General features: G+C 56.0%; 1 protein-coding gene across 1 annotated transcript; it reads left to right on the top strand.

Moving 5' to 3' along the window:
* The first annotated feature begins 2756 nt into the window (after positions 1-2756).
* On the top strand, positions 2757-12540 carry NARF (nuclear prelamin A recognition factor). The gene is made up of 11 exons (XM_084861980.1): positions 2757-2898; positions 4377-4457; positions 5801-5944; positions 6611-6743; positions 8638-8772; positions 8892-9010; positions 9226-9355; positions 10017-10080; positions 10664-10801; positions 11002-11159; positions 11878-12540. Exons 1-11 carry the CDS (start codon positions 2872-2874, stop codon positions 12117-12119), a joined length of 1371 nt encoding a protein of 456 aa, XP_084718106.1. The 5' UTR covers positions 2757-2871; the 3' UTR covers positions 12120-12540.
* Positions 12541-15189: the final 2649 nt, after the last annotated feature.

The raw sequence follows: 15189 nt of genomic DNA, 5'->3' as shown, positions 1-15189 counted from the left end.
TATCAACTTAGCAAACACAAACCAGCCCTAGCAAGCTTGGCTCAGTGGATAGAGCATCAGACTGCAAACTGAAGGGCTCCAGGTTCAATTCTTGTCAAGAACACATACCAGAGTTTCATGCTCAGTCTCAGATGGGGGGCGTGCAGAAGGCAGCCGGTCAATAATTCTCTCATCACTAATGTTTCTAACTCTCTCTCCATTTCTCTCTGAAACCAATAAATATATATATTTTAAAAAGAAACACACAAATCTAAATCAATTAAATAGAGATTATTGGAACATATTGGACCTTATTTAGACCCAACTTAAACTAAAAAAAGAATGAGATGCTTGGGGAAACCTAGACACTGACTGCATTGTTTTCAAAATATATTCTTATTGATTTCAGGGAGGAAGGAAGAAAGAGAAATACAGAAATGTCAGTGATGACAGAGAATCATTGATTGGATGCCTCTGGCATGACCCCCCCCCCCCCCCAGGATCCAGCCCGAAATCCAGGCATGTGCCCTTGACTGGGAACCAAATCCGGGACCCTGCAGTCTGCAGGCCCTCGCTGTATCCACTGAGCCAAACCAGCTGGGGTGACACTGACTACATTTTTAAATGAAATTAAGTGCCTGTATTTTGCTTTCTTCCCTCCCCTCCACATTATGGCATTCTTTGTTTTCAAAACATTAACAAAAATATATACAGCTCTGACTTGTTTGGCTCCGTGGACAGAGCGTCAGCCTGCAAACTGAAGGGTCCTGGGTTCAATTCCAGTCAAGGGAATGTACCTTCATTGTGGGCACATCCCCAGTAGGGTGTGTGCAGGGGACAGCTGATGGTGTTTCTCTATCATCGATGTTTCTGTCTATCCCTCTCCCTTTCTCTCTGTAAATATACACACACACACACACACACATATATATGTATATATATATATACACACACACACACACATACACACATATATATATGACTACCTAAAATTATTCTCTTATTCGTGCTGAAATGGAAGATATCTTCCTAGTGGTGCTGACATAGATTTAAGCAAAGGAGAATGTTAAGACTTGAATTAAAGGGATGCATTTTGTTAATGAAAAAAAAACATTGAAACCTGTAAAGAATTTTAGTGTGTTTATTTGAGCCAAACTGTTGACATATGCCGGGAAGCAGATCAACGGTAATGCTCTGAAGAATGGCGGGTTACATTTCTCTATTTATACACTGAAATCAAAGGAGGGACATAGGTGGGTTACATGAAATTCATTGGTGATGGAGTAAGGAGGCAGGAGAAAGCAAAGCGGTGGGAAAGTCCTGGGATTGGATAAAAAGTGAAATGACAGACGAGAGTACTCTTGTGAGTGCAGGAACAATTAACATGATAACAAAGGAATTTGAGGCATCTGTCCTGGCTCCCACCACATTTGGTTGTGCCCCAGAGGCTCCGGAAAAAGGGAAGTTACAAGTTACCCAGACATCTCATAGATACGTTATCTTAGGGGCCCAAAGGCAGATGGGCTCAGTAAAAAAGATCTAAGCTGATCTTTGTCAGGTGAGATATCGGCCTAGGACATGACTACCCACTATAACCTATTTGTAGTTAGATAGTTCATTTTCAAACCATCTTTGGTGGTTATTTTAGGTCTCTGAGTTTGCAAGGCTGCCACGCAGGCCTCCCCTGAGCTTGTCAGGTTAGCATGTGGCTCTTTTCCTTCATAATTTATAAAAAGCTGTATGCACCCAAAACTCTATATAAAAAAAGAAAAATTTTAATGGGGAACATTCTGAAGACCCTGGTGAGGTTTCTGGGACCTGGACTAGCCTTCAAATATTTTGTTGACCTCTGGGATTGTGAGGTTCTGGGATTCCCGAGGAATCCTGGTGTCTGATAAAGACAAAGACACCCATGAGATCCTTGGCTTCCTCTCCCATGAATGCTTCCGGCCTGTTCTCAGTTCTGCTGGTCCTGGAGGCGTGTGCGCTGACTTTAGAAAACATTCGTTATTACCAGTTGAACATTTCCCTTTAGCCCTACGCGTGGTCCCATTTCTTGGAGAAAAATAATTCCTGGTGCGGAAACCGGTTTGGCTCAGTGGTTGGTAGACTGTGGACTGAGAGGTCCCGGGTTCCGGTCAAGGGCATGTATTATACCTTGGTTGTGGGCACATCCCCAGTGGGGGGGATGCAGGAGGCAGCTGGTCGATGTTTCTCTCTCATACATGTTTCTACCGGTAGCTCTCTATCCCTCTCCCTTCCTCTCTGTAAAAAATAAATTAAAAAAATAAAATATATTTTAAAAATTAAAAAATAAAAAGTGCAAAAAAAGAAAAAAGAATTCCTGGTGAAGTGCGAGGGCAGAGTCACCAACATGCCGGGAGAGACACGGGGACCGGCGCCAGCGCCCTCGTGCTCCGGGGACCACGTGCGCCCGGCTCCCGCCGCGCGTGCGCACTGCCGCCTCGCCAGGCCTACGTGCCGCGCCTCGGGGCGGCAATGGCGGCGGGCCGGGGCCGCACTCCAGCTCCTCCCCGCCAGGGCGGCACGGGCTCCATCGGGCCTGCGCGGGCGGGTGGCGCGCGCCGGGCGCCGGGCGCCGGGCTGCGGCCGCGAGCACCCCGGAACCGCGCCAGCTCCCTCCCCCGGCCGGCCGCCGCTCGCTCGGCGCCTTCGCGACCTCGGGGCGGGTCCGGGGCGCGCCCGCCTCCGCGCGTTCCGATTGGCTGCGGGGCCCAGCCTTCCCCCGCACCGCGTTCCCATTGGCAGAGCGGCGCCGCGGGGCGGGGCCGCGCCGGGGGCGACTACAACAAAGGGCGGCGGGCGGCCGGCGCGGTGACCGCGCTCCCGGGCTCCTGCAGGTCACGCGCGCCGCCCGCCCGCCCCGCTCAGATGAAGTGTGAGCACTGCACGCGGAAGGTGGGCCGGTGCGGCCGGGGTCGGGGTCAGGGGCCGGGCCTCGCGGTCCGGGTCGGTGCGGCTGGGGGTCAGGGATCGGGGGCGATCGCCGAGGGGCCGGGAGCCCCGTCCGCGGCGCGGCCGCGGGAGCGTGGGCGGCGCCGCGTCTGAGTCGGCAGCTCCGGCGGCCTCACCGCGGCCTCGGGCCGGGAGCGGACACGGGCCGCCCGGATAGGACCGTCCGGGTTCGGTTGGATCCGTTCCGACGGGGCTGAGCGCTGACCCTGCCGCGGCCCCGGTGCTGGTGCTGCCGCCGCGGTCCGGGGTCCTCCCCCGACTTCGCCGCCGGCTCTGGTTCCGGATCGCTGACCAGCCATTCAGAATGCTTTTTTTTTTTCTTTTTTAAGCCAAAACCCCCAGAAAAGTAGAACAAACTGTTACCTCCCAGGGCCGTCAGAGCAAACCCCATGGTGGATGTCAACCCTTGATACGATGTTTTTCGTATTTTTTTTGTGTTGGTTTTTTTTTTTTAAACTTGGCAAAAACGTAAGTGCTTGTAGTAACAAAACAATACAGAAAAGTGGCCCGCCTCGCCACCTGTGTAACCATGGTAACTCGTTAGCCTTCCACTCTGTTCCTGGGCCGGAATAACATCCATAACCACGCAGTGCGGGCAGAGGGATCATTTTGTTATTTGTTTAACAGTTGATTCACGTTGTAAATGTTACTCCTTCAGATGCTCTCTTTTTTTAACCTAACGTAATGCAGGAAATGGCTTGTCAGAGCATTTCTTGTATGTCTAGTTCGCTGGGTTCTAAGTCCATGTGTGTCCAGGGAGTCCAGCCCTAATTTCCCTATTAATGCAAGGCACCTGGTGTCCAGGTTTCAGCTAATGGGAATGTGCAGGTGAGGTGGTGGGCGGGAACATGTGCCTTCATTTTACTTCGTGTTTAGATATGGTTTCAGGTTTAGATACGGTTTCAAAGAGGAAGAGAGAGAAACATCAGTGACGAAAGAGAATTGTGGATTGGCTGCCTCCTGCACGCCTTACACTGGGGATCAAGCTCTCAACCCTGGCATGTGCCCTGACTGGAATGGGACCTGGGACCCTTCAGTCCGCAGGCCAATGCTCTATCCACTGAGCCAAACCAGCTGTCCAGCGATCAGCAAACTCATTAGTCAACAGAGCCAAATATCAACAGTACAACGATTGAAATTTCTTTTGAGAGCCACATTTTTTAAACCTAAACTTCTAACGCTGCTTCTTCAAAATAGACTTGCCCAGGCTGTGGTATTTTGTGGAAGAGACGCACTCAAGGGGCCAAAGAGCTGCATGTGGCTCGAGAGCCACAGTTTGCCTACCACGGATCTAGGGCTACATGTCCTTTTATTTACCTAGAAAACATTTCCATTCACGAGGTTAAGTGACAGAGAATAGGTATGCGTTTTTTAATTTCAGAGAGTCCAAGTTCTTTTATCTGTTTCTGTGCCTTTTCAAGGAATGTAGCAAAAAGACAAAAACCGATGACCAAGAGAATGCCTCAGCCGATGCCCCGAGTCCGGCCCAGGAGAACGGAGAGGCAAGTCGAGTTTTCCGTTTCGGATCAGCCCGGAGGCAGCAGCAGCTGCTGGCTTTCCCCTGCAGGCTCCTGCCACCCTGTCTCCGTGCTCGGAGAAAGAGAAGTGAGATGGGAGTGGGAACAGGGCCAGGGAGCTCGTCACCCCGAAGTTCGGCAGAACACTCGCGGGAACAAAGCAGAACGCCATCCTTGGTCATTTGTTAGAAACAGTGGTGTGATGCTGAGCCTCCAATTCTTTTTTTAAAACCAAAAGTTGCATTCTGTAGAATGGGCGTTCAGGTGGGGGATTTATTCAGTGATTCCGGTCTCATGGTTCTGTAAATGCATTTCTCTAACAGTTTCTTCACCGGCCCAGTTGTGGGGTTTTAAATCTTTAGCTGGTGGCTTATTGGGCACAGATGCCGAGCTGGACCCCAGAGGAAGTGCTTGGTTGGGGGCGCTCACTGCTTAGGACTGGCATTTCGAGCTGCCCCACTGCCATCCCCGCCGAGCAGAGAGGAGGTGGCAGAGGGCAGGGAGGATAGGGCACTGCTTCCTGAGGGTCCTGGCACCAGTTCACCGATGGAGGCGGCAGTTCACCCCGGAGACCGAGTGCTGTGTCCTTGTGGGTCAGTGGCCTGAGAGGACATTTGTCTGACGGGCGTCTGTCTGGTCCCTGTGCTCCAGCACCGCTCTGAGCTCAGGGAGTGCAGGGGGTGAGGCCAGCACCCAGGGTCTAGGGCAGAAAGCAGGGCCTGCCCAGGCCCTGCATCCCTGAGCAGGGGCTTGGGGCCCCGCACCTGCCCTCTGGCTGCATCACCTCGGGCAGCCATCGAACCCTGGGAGCCCCGGTTCCTTATCAGTGACAGGGGAGTTGGGTTACTTCTTTCCCTCCCCCTGGGCTTTGGTCACGGCAAGATAACGTGCACAGCCGAGGCGGGCCCCCGCCAGCTCGGTGGATGGACACGCTGTGAGCTTGGGCTCACCAGGGAAGGGGCTGCTGGAGTGGGCCCTGGGGGGGTGAGAATGGGGGTGGGGGGCGAGCCCACCAGGCACAGAGACGGTGTGGACAGAAGTGGTCTGGGGAGGGGTGGTGGGAGCCCCGAGGCTGTCGAGGGTATGGGTCTGATGTGTTGAAGGGCGGCTTCGGCTGGCTGAGCAGAGGGGGCATCGAAGGATCCTCATGAGGAGGCAGTCCGCGTGGGAGGCAGGGTGTGGGCCAGAGAGGCTGAGGGAGGAAGACGGGCCGGGCGCAGGAGTGCGTGTCCTCCGTGGGTGTTCGGGCCGGGCCTGTGCTCCTGCTCCCTGAGACCACGTGGGAGGGTCCCGGGTGAAGCACCAGGCCGGACATCTCTCCTTCGCAGAAGGGAGAGTTCCACAAGCTGGCCGAGGCCAAGGTGTTTCTGAGCGACTGCCTGGCGTGTGACAGCTGTGTGACCGCAGAGGAGGGAGTCCAAGTTTCCCAGCAGAACGCCAAGGACTTCTTCCGCGTTCTGAGCCTGAACAAGGTAAGGGGTCCCGTGCTCCCTGGCACGCTGGCCTGCAGAGGGCGGGGGTCAAAGCAGGACGCAGACGCCTCTCCTGGGACTGCATGCCACCTGGTCCTGGCCCTGGGTCACGTGCCCTAGCCAGCCCTCTGCAGGGTCCCTCCTCAGAGCAAAGCCAGCCGGCCCAGCCACCGCCCTCACCGACTGGGCACCGGCTGTGCCGGACCGCCGGCCAGGCGCCTGCATGCGGCACAGGAGCCCAGCGCGGGGCCGCCCGGCTGGGCTCGGAGTGGAGCTGCAGTGAGTGTGCAGGGCAGTTGAGGACGGCGCCCACAGAACCTCCTCCCGGAGCGTGCGGCTCAGTGGTGCTGCTGCGCGGCCTTCGGTGCAGGGCTGCTCGCCCCAGACCTTTGTGTGGAGGTGTCCCTCCTCCTCCATGTCTATCATTTTCCTTTAAAATGATCCTTTTCCTCCAGATATTTGGATTTATCAATACACCATTGTTCTTAAAGTCGACAGAATCTCTTGGGATGGCCCATATCTTAATTGTGATTTTTCTTCAGTTATTCTTGCCAGTGTTTGCCACTTTCCCAGTCTTTACACAGATCGTCTCCTGCCTCCGGCCGTGCTGGGTCCCTCATTAGATGGAGCCACCACCCGTGTGACGGTCTTCTCTCTTCCTCCTAGAAATGTGATACCTCACAGCACAAGGTGCTGGCAGTGTCCGTGTGTCCTCAGTCTCTGCCTTATTTTGCTGCTAAATTCAGCCTCAGTGTCACGGATGCATCCAGAAGGCTCTGCGGCTTCCTCAAAAGCCTCGGTGAGGCCTGTGGTGTCACGTGATGTGGGACGGGAGCTTGTCTGCCTTTTTATACCAGAGTTCAATTTTCTGGGCTCAGGGTGGGAATGTCGGTGACCTGCCTCTGACCACGTGGCTGTGCCCTGGCCGCTTGCCGTGGGGCCGGGTGTTGCATTACCGCCGGACGGCCCCCCCGGAGCGGCGAGTGGACTGGCTTGGACAGGCTGCCCGGTCACGTGTCCTGCTGCCCTGGCTCTCGGGGCCCCTGGGTCATCTCTGTTGGGGAGTGACGGCTGCAGGAGTGGCGTCTGGTCTCCTGGGAGCTCAGAAGAGCCGGCAGAGGCAGCAGACGGTGTCCTCTGCGGCCTCCTGTGAAGCAGGAAAGGAAGGCAGCGGCTCGGAGCAGGCAGGGACCCAGATGAGAGGCGCTCTGGAGGGCTCTGCCCGGCAACAGGAGGCTCCCTTGTCCGCTGATGTCCGACTGGAACTGCCCGCCCTGGAGGCTCCGGCCTCCTGCAGCCACTGCGGGCGGCTCTGGGGGACCATGAGCCATTTGCCAGAGAACAGCTTTTGTCACTCGCAGTAGCTCTCCACAGACGTGAAGACGTTGGGGACCACTAATACAATGAGATGAGGCTCAGAGCTAGCGGGGGCGCCTGCTGCTCCTGGCGCACAGCAGGGCCCGGAGCCGGCCCCTGAGCCGCCTCCTGACTGTCGTAGAAGCCGAGGGTGTGGTGTGCTCTGCCTTCACCGCAGAGCGAGCTGTTAGGTGCTGTGTGACCTTCGAGCGAAAGGCCTTCCCTTGACATGTTAAAAAAGTAAACAGGTGGGCACTGTTTACTGTTAATACTGAAGAGATCTGCATTCACAGTGAACTAACTCCTTAAGGTCATGGTTTTAGATCACATTTAGAATATTTACTACATTTCTTTTTTTAATTTTGTTTATTGACTTAATTTTTACTGATTTCAGAGAGGAAAGAGATAGAAACATCAATGATGAGAGAGACATTGATCAGCTGCCTCCTGTACACCCCTTACTGGAGATCGAGCCCACAACTTGGGCTTGTGCCCTTGAATCGAACCTGGAACCTTTCAGTCCGATGCTCTATCCACTGAGCAACACTAGCTAGGGTTACTATATTTCTTAAGGATAACTGGCTGCTTTTAAGGTTTAGACAAACTTATTTGCTTAATTTCTTTTTAAAAAAAATATATTTTATTGATTTTTATACAGAGAGGAAGAGAGAGGGATAAAGAGTTAGAAACATTGATGAGAGAGAATCATCGATCAGCTGCCTCTTGCACACCCCGCACTAGGGATGTGCCCGCAACCAAGGTACATACCCTTGACCGGAATTGAACCTGGGACCTTTGAGTCTGCAGACCGATACTCTATCCACTGAGCCAAACCAGCTTCGGCGCTTAATTTCTCTTTAATTATTGAAAATACATTCTTTTATTTCAAGTTTATTCACCAATAGTAAGAAAACTTATTAAGAAAAAGATGGCTAATTAAAAATCAACATAAACTTAAGATCATAAAGGTGTACTCAGCCAGCTTACTCGTTTTATTTATTTTAAAGATGTCAAGGATCATTACCGACTGAAGTTTAGCTTAGACAGTGAATTGGGACAGAATGCCTGGGAATGTTCCATTAATCATGTGTGGAGTACTGTGAGGTGCTTATAAGATGTAGAGAGAAAAGCAGGAAGTAGAAGAGAGTAGGTGTTTTATTATGAAAAACACGTGCTATTGTTTAAGAAAAAGCGCTCAGTCCTGTACTTCCGGTCAGTGATGGAGCCAGAGCCGAGGGGAGTGAGTGCCAGGAGGGAGGCCTGCAGACTCCGCTCAGCGTGTCCCTCGGCCAGAGGAGGGCGCCGGCGAGTGTGTGAGCTGCCGCCCCTTCCTGCAGGGGTGCACTATGTCTTCGACATGACGATCGCCGCAGACTTCAGCATCCTGGAGAGTCAGAAGGAGTTTGTGCGTCGGTACCGCCAGCACCGCGAGGAGGAGCCCCGGCTGCCCATGCTGACCTCCGCCTGCCCCGGTGAGTCCCGGCCGCGGCCGGCGCCGTACATTCCAGGAGGCTGGACAGGGTCCCGGGAGCTCGGGGTCCGATGTGGGGCGGAGCGGCGGAGGAGCTGACGCAGCCCCGTCTCTCCCCAGGCTGGGTCCGCTATGCGGAGCGCGTGCTGGGTCACCCCATCACCCCCCACCTCTGCACGGCCAAGTCTCCCCAGCAGATCATGGGCTCTCTGGTGAAGGATTACTTCGCCAGACGGCAGGTGAGCCTCTTCCCGGCGGCCAGCACGCGAGGGGAGCCGGGACTGCACAGGGGCTGACAGGGACAGGAACTGAGGCGAGCCACGGAGACCCGGGCGGAGCTGGTGGGAACGGGGCTGTGGAACGGCTCCACCCAGAGCAGCGGGCACCGAGGGGGGCCGGCGGGGTGGCAGCTGGGGGGCTCTCCGCGGCCGGGACAGTTTGCTCGTCTCCACAGAACCTGTCCCCAGACAAGATCTTCCACGTCATCGTGGCCCCGTGTTATGACAAGAAACTGGAGGCTCTCCGAGAAGACGTCCCCACAGCCTCGCACAGTTCCCGGGGTGCTGACTGCGTGTTAACCTCAGGTGAGAGGTGGAGGGCCAGGTGCGGGGCGAGGGGGCTCTGGCAGGACCAGGACAGTGAGAGGGCAGCACCCTGAGTGTGTGTGTGTGCGCGCGCGAGTGCGGCCCGGGCTGAGGGAGAGACGGCATGGGGGGCAGTCCCACCTTGCCATGGAGTTCTGTCAGCCCAGCCTGCGCGGGGGCACCGTGGCGGTTTCTTTCCGTGAAGTGGAAACATGCGTGTGCTGCGGGTCGTGCTGCAGCCTGCGCAGGGCCCTGTGCTTGGGTCGAGGGCGTGTGTGGTCAGTGGAGCCCGCAGGAGTCGGGTGCAGAGGGGAGTCCAAAGTGGCTCTGATTGTCGGTTGGTCTCATTGGGCCACAGGACCTCTGTGATGCAGCTCGCTCCCTGTGAGGCTGTCAGAGTTTTCCACTTGAAAACAAACAGGGATTGTTTGCAGAGAGCCTCATTTCAAGAGCAAAAGGAGGAATTAGAGCTTCTCTTTCGTTTTATCTGCATTCTTCATTTTATTGGTGTTACTTTGCACTTGAGGTGGCCCCCTGCTGTCTGTGAGCGGGATGACACCCGGAAACGCTGACCTAGACTTTCCCTTGGGGAGAAGGTGACTTTGGGAACTGCCCGAGGACGCGGGGTGTCCCCGGGCCCAGCGCCTCCCTGTGTCCGCAGGTGAGATTGCCCAGATGATGGAGCAGAGTGACCTGTCCGCCAGCGACGCCGTCGTGGATACTCTGTAAGTGGCTCTTGCAGGGCGGCCGCCCATGGATGGGCCTCCGTGGGGTCTTGGGGGTGGTCCCAGGGCTCCTGCGTTCCTGGGGGCTGTGTGAGACGTGGGCACAGGGCCACCTGCCCGGGCGGCTGTCTTAGGGAAACAGCAGATTCCTTGGGTCCCTTTGCACCCAGGGTGACCCAGCCAGTGACCGGTGCTCCTGCGTGTCCTGGGCGGGGCACGTGCAGAGCACTCCTGGGCCACTCGGCGGTCCTGCCCATAGTGGCACCAGGACTAGGTGTGGCCCTTTTGGGAGGCTGGACTGAGGTTACAGACTCTTAGCCATGCAAGTACCATGGCCGCAGCCTGTGCTTGAGCCAGGCTGACCGTGTACCCGGTCCTGGGGGCTCAGGCAGGCTCAGCCCGGTCTGAGCTCTGGGGACACCCTGAGGCAGTGAGGCAGCGAAGGGAAGTCACGGGTGGCATTGAGGGTGCTGGGGTCTTGCTGGAGCTGAAGGTTTGTGAAGGGTCTCACTTTCCATGTGGCAGCCCTGGGTCAGGACACGTTGAAACCTGCTGTAATTCTTGCTTTTCTCTGCCTGACGAGGTTTGGCGACGTGAAGGAGGAGGAGGTGAGGCGCCACGAGGGGGCCAGCTCCGACGGGTACCTGGCGCACGTCTTCAGGCACGCGGCCAAGGAGCTGTTCGACGAGGACGTGGGGGCGCTCACCTACCGCAGCCTGAGGTGCGTCTGCGCGCGGCCAGCACGGCCTTTGGGGTCGATCCCCAGAGCCAATGTGGACGTGTGTGCGCGTCAGCACGTGTGCGTGTGCGTGTGTGTGTGTGTGTGTGCGCACGTGCTGGGGCAGGGCTGTCCTGTCTGTAGAGTGGAAATGAAAAGCGGCTGAAGTGGACTCGCCAGCCAGGCCCGTGTCTGTGTTCCAGAAACAAAGACTTCCAGGAGGTCGCCCTGGAGAGGGACGGGCAGGTGCTGCTGCGCTTCGCGGCTGCGTACGGCTTCCGGAACGTCCAGAACGTGGTCCTGAAGCTGAAGCGGGGCAAGTTCCCCTACCACTTCGTGGAGGTGCTGGCCTGTGCCGGGGGTAAGCGCCACGGCGTCTGGGAGGGGCCTCGCGCCGCCCGAGCCTCTCGGTCCCCGTGGCTTTGCCCTCCTTGTCGTGACACATCAGCACTCCCTCCTCACACCCACCGCGTGGGAAGAGAGCGGGTGCCCGGGTGTCACCTTGGAAACCCCTTGGTCCAGCATCCATGCAGTCAGGGCAGAGCTGGGCTGCCTCAGGCTGGGGGTCTGCCTCAGACAAGGGGGAGAGGTGGAGAGAGGCCTGGCCAGGCGGAAATTTGCTTCAAATTCTCCTAAATGAATTTATGTCCTGTGAATCGGGACATCACCTAATGCATTTGAGAGGACGCAGCTCCGTACCGGAGGCCAAGCTTTCGGGCGTGTGAGCTCCTGGGTGGGGGTGGGGGGTGGGGGGGTGAGAGGTGGGGGGAAGGGGGCGCAGCGCAGGGTGCTGCAGACACCAGGACACGGCTGCTCGTGCTGTGTCTGTGCTCCTGGTTCGGTGAGTCCAGGGAACTGGAACCAGATGTGCACACACAGCCCTCAGGGCTGAAGGTCAGCGAAGTACTTTGGTTTTAGGTAAAGGCACTTCCTGGGCCGTGGAAACAGGAAAGAGCGGGGTCCCAGCCCGAGAGCCTAGGCCAGGGTCCCCGGGCCTCGGGCCCCGTGCCCTCCTCTCCTGCCGGGACCCCTTCCCTGTAGGACGGAACGGGGAGAGTGAGCTCCCGCCCGTCTTTCAGGATGCCTCAGCGGCAGGGGCCAGGCCCAGGCGGAGGACGGGCGTGCGGACCGGGCGCTGCTGCGGCAGATGGAAGGCATCTATGCCGCCCTCCCGGTGCGGCCCCCGGAGACCAGCGCCCACGTGCAGGAGCTGTACCAGGAGTGGCTGGGCGGCGCCGACTCCCCCCGGGCCCAGGCGGCCCTGCACACGGCCTACCAGGGCCCAGGGCAGCCTGCCAGCAGCCGGGACATCAAGTGGTAAAGGTCCCGCAGGCGCCTGAGGAGGGTGTCAGACGCGTGAGGAAAGGCTTGGTGTCTCTGCCATCGCTTTGGTTTTCAGAATTCCCTGCTCCCCTCTGCCGGCTCCCTCCTCTGAGGGGCGCCACCGTCCTCACATGGTGCATCTGGAATATTGTATCTGGAGAGGAGGACTGCCCCAATGTATGCATCCTTTTATCTGACGATGAAAAAATCCCAAAGAACAATGGAGACAGGCTGCTGTCCTTTAGGCTTAAAAACCTCTAAGTGTCCTGGGAAGAGCTGAGACTGCGTTCTGTCCACGCACCTCAGAGAGATTGGATGAGGAAATGGCCCGGCTTGGCCCTGACTTGACCCACTTAAGTTATTCTTGAAGGTGTCTTTGCCACAATGTGAATAAACTGCCACCTTTTGAAACGGGCTCATATGGAAGTCTGCATTCCCAACTTTTCTTGAAACCGATCTACGTTCTGCGGCTGTGGCCACTGTCCCGAGACCAGGTCCTGTCACTGGGAATCGGGGGGCATGAGTGGAGGTGCCCTATTACATTCAGGGATTGAGCTGAACTCACTTTGGGGGAGGCCTGGCGAGGGTGACGGGTGTCACAGACAGAAGGATAGAGAAGGGAGAGCTGGACTCCCTGCTCGGTCCCTCCCTGGGGGTCATCAGGCAGCCGGGACATCAAGCAGAGAAGGTCCAGAGGAAGGCCGGCCGGCCCGCCCCACAGTTGGTGAGAGAGTGTCCTCTGTGTCCGCCTCTCTCCCCTGTGGGCCCAGCCACTCCCCTCAGCTCCGGGCAGCCCTCTGCCCCAAACGAGAAGGAAGAGAGCAGTTGATCCACAAATGACCACACGGACAGATGGCAGCCACCAAAGCCCAGCACTGTGCACGGTGGGCCGTCCTGTGTCGTGGGGCCTGTGGCCGCCTGGTACTGGTTTCTGGAGCACTTGGATCTTTTTTTTTTTTTTTTTTTTTTTAATATATATATATTTTTAAAGAGAGGACGGGAGAGAGATAGAGAGCTAGAAACGTCGATGAGAGAGAAATATCGACCAGCTGCCTCTTGCACACCCCCTACTGGGGATGTGCCCGCAACCAAAACACATGCCCTTGACCAGAATCGAACCCGGGACCTTTTAGTCTGCAGGCCGACGCTCTATCCACTGAGCCATACCGGTTTCGGCGAGCACTTGGATCTTGTTTCCATGTGGGTGACATGGTTCTTGAAATCTAACCCTCGGCCTGTTAGATTTCCCTCATTCATGTGTGACTGTACCTGTGCACCATCTGGGTTGATGACTGGGACATTGTGTGAAATTACCTATTTTCTGCCTTCACTCTATTTACAGTGGGTCCATCCTCTGCAGTAGTGTAGATCCATCTCTGATTATGGAATAAACAGTTCGAGTGTCTGGTGTGGGGCACTGGGTGAATGCTGCTGCTCTCTCCCCAGCCAGGGCCGCCGTGTGCTCCAGGCTCCACCTCACAGAGTGCTCTCACCTTTACTGCCCAGCCAACAGCTGGCCCAGGGGCCTGAGCCTGAGTGAAAGGGGGAGGGGGCCCTAGAGGGAAGAGGAGGGGACAAAAGGGGAGCCAAGTTTCTATACAGAACTGCTTAAAATAGAAGTTCTAAGAAACCTTACTGCTCAGTGGAAGGTGTGGGGGTGGAACAAAAGGCACACACAGGTCCCACTGAGCTCTGAACTCGCATCATTGGATTCAGAGTCCAGGGTGCTAACCATTACACCATGGGACCAGTCACTGCTATGGGCCCTACACATTTTGATGGGGGACAGGGATGGGAGGGTTCAAAGGCTGAGCCTGAGCTGGCTTATGGGTTGGGATTGAAAAAGAGGTTACCTTGTAGCAGAGGATGGGTTATATGGGCCCAGCTCACCCCACTGTTCATCCCCAGTGGGGCAGGGCCCACAGGGCCAGGCAGGTGTCATTTCTTCCTTAAAAAACTGCTTAAAATTCAAGTGTTGAGAAATCTTGCTGTCCAGCTTTATAACTAGGAAAAACTGCAGTTTCTAAAATAAACTTTCCCCCAGGAACATTCTGGATATAAATCCTTTGAGGGGAAAAAAAATCTGAATTTGTGTGGAACCTTTTCCCGTAAAAAGTGTCCATGGAGCTACTGTTGCAGATAGCAGGGTGTCCCCTCCCTCAAATCATGAGAAGCACCAGGAGAAAGAAACAGATGGAAACTTCTGGCGTCAAACTATGAGGATCAGCCGGAGGAACTCAGTGAACGGCCTCAGTGAACAGGGTTAAAGGAAGCCAATCGGGTGGTGAGCGCCCCAAACTAGCCGCAGCCACGAGTGGTCAGAGTGCCGCGGCTGGGAGCAGTTCCTGGGCCCTGTGGCACCTGAAGCTGATGTGTAGGCACCAAGGGAGCCAGGCTGTCTTAGCGGAGCACGTGGACCCTGGCCAGGCAGGAAGAAGCTGAGGAGAGCCGGCCTTCCCCCCTCTGTGTCCCTTCTCCTTGCTGGCTCCCATGGCATACAGCCACTCAGCTCTGCCCTCTGCTTCCGGTCCGTTTTAGAGAAGAGAAAGGGGGGGCTGGAGGGCAAACAAAAGCCTCCTAGGAGGACCAAGGGAAGCCACCATAACCCCAGATGGACAGCTGCCATGGGCATTGAAGGCAGGACCTGCAGTGAAGGCCTAGGGCAACCTTTAAGACATAAAGAGCCACTTGGACCTGTTTTCAAAGGAAAAAAAAAACCTGGGAGCCGCAAAACCATTGCAACATTTAAAACAAATATAACACTGCATATATTGTTTCTTACCTTAAATGCTATATACCGGATCATGCAGAAAAAGGATTTTTTCACTTAACAAAAAGAGCCACATGCGGCTCCAGAGCCGCAGGTTGCTGACACCTGGCTAGGCAAAGCCAGCGGGCAGGGGCTTCTGCAGCACCAGTGACAGCCAGCAGGGTCACAGCGCCCTGGGCTGACCTTCCAGACTGACCTGCTGCTGCCCCGGGTGAGGTGTGTGTGTGTGTAGCTCCCTGAAAGGCACCCACGGGGCTGTGAGCCTGAATCTCCGCCACAGGGTAGAGAGTGTCTTCTG

This window comes from Pipistrellus hanaki (assembly GCF_964339955.1).
Source record: "Pipistrellus hanaki genome assembly, chromosome: 16".
NCBI classification, from domain to species: domain Eukaryota; kingdom Metazoa; phylum Chordata; class Mammalia; order Chiroptera; family Vespertilionidae; genus Pipistrellus; species Pipistrellus hanaki.
Note: the sequence above shows the minus strand (reverse complement) of the source record. Positions and strands in the feature narration are given on the sequence as shown.

Coding starts and splice junctions, on each gene's coding strand:
- NARF (XM_084861980.1), top strand. CDS start 2,872: ATGAAGTGTGAGCACTGCACGCGGAAG. Junction 5,945..6,610: donor GCGTTCTGAGCCTGAACAAG/GTAAGGGGTCCC, acceptor TCTTCCTCCTAG/AAATGTGATACCTCACAGCA. Junction 11,160..11,877: donor GGTGCTGGCCTGTGCCGGGG/GTAAGCGCCACG, acceptor CCCGTCTTTCAG/GATGCCTCAGCGGCAGGGGC.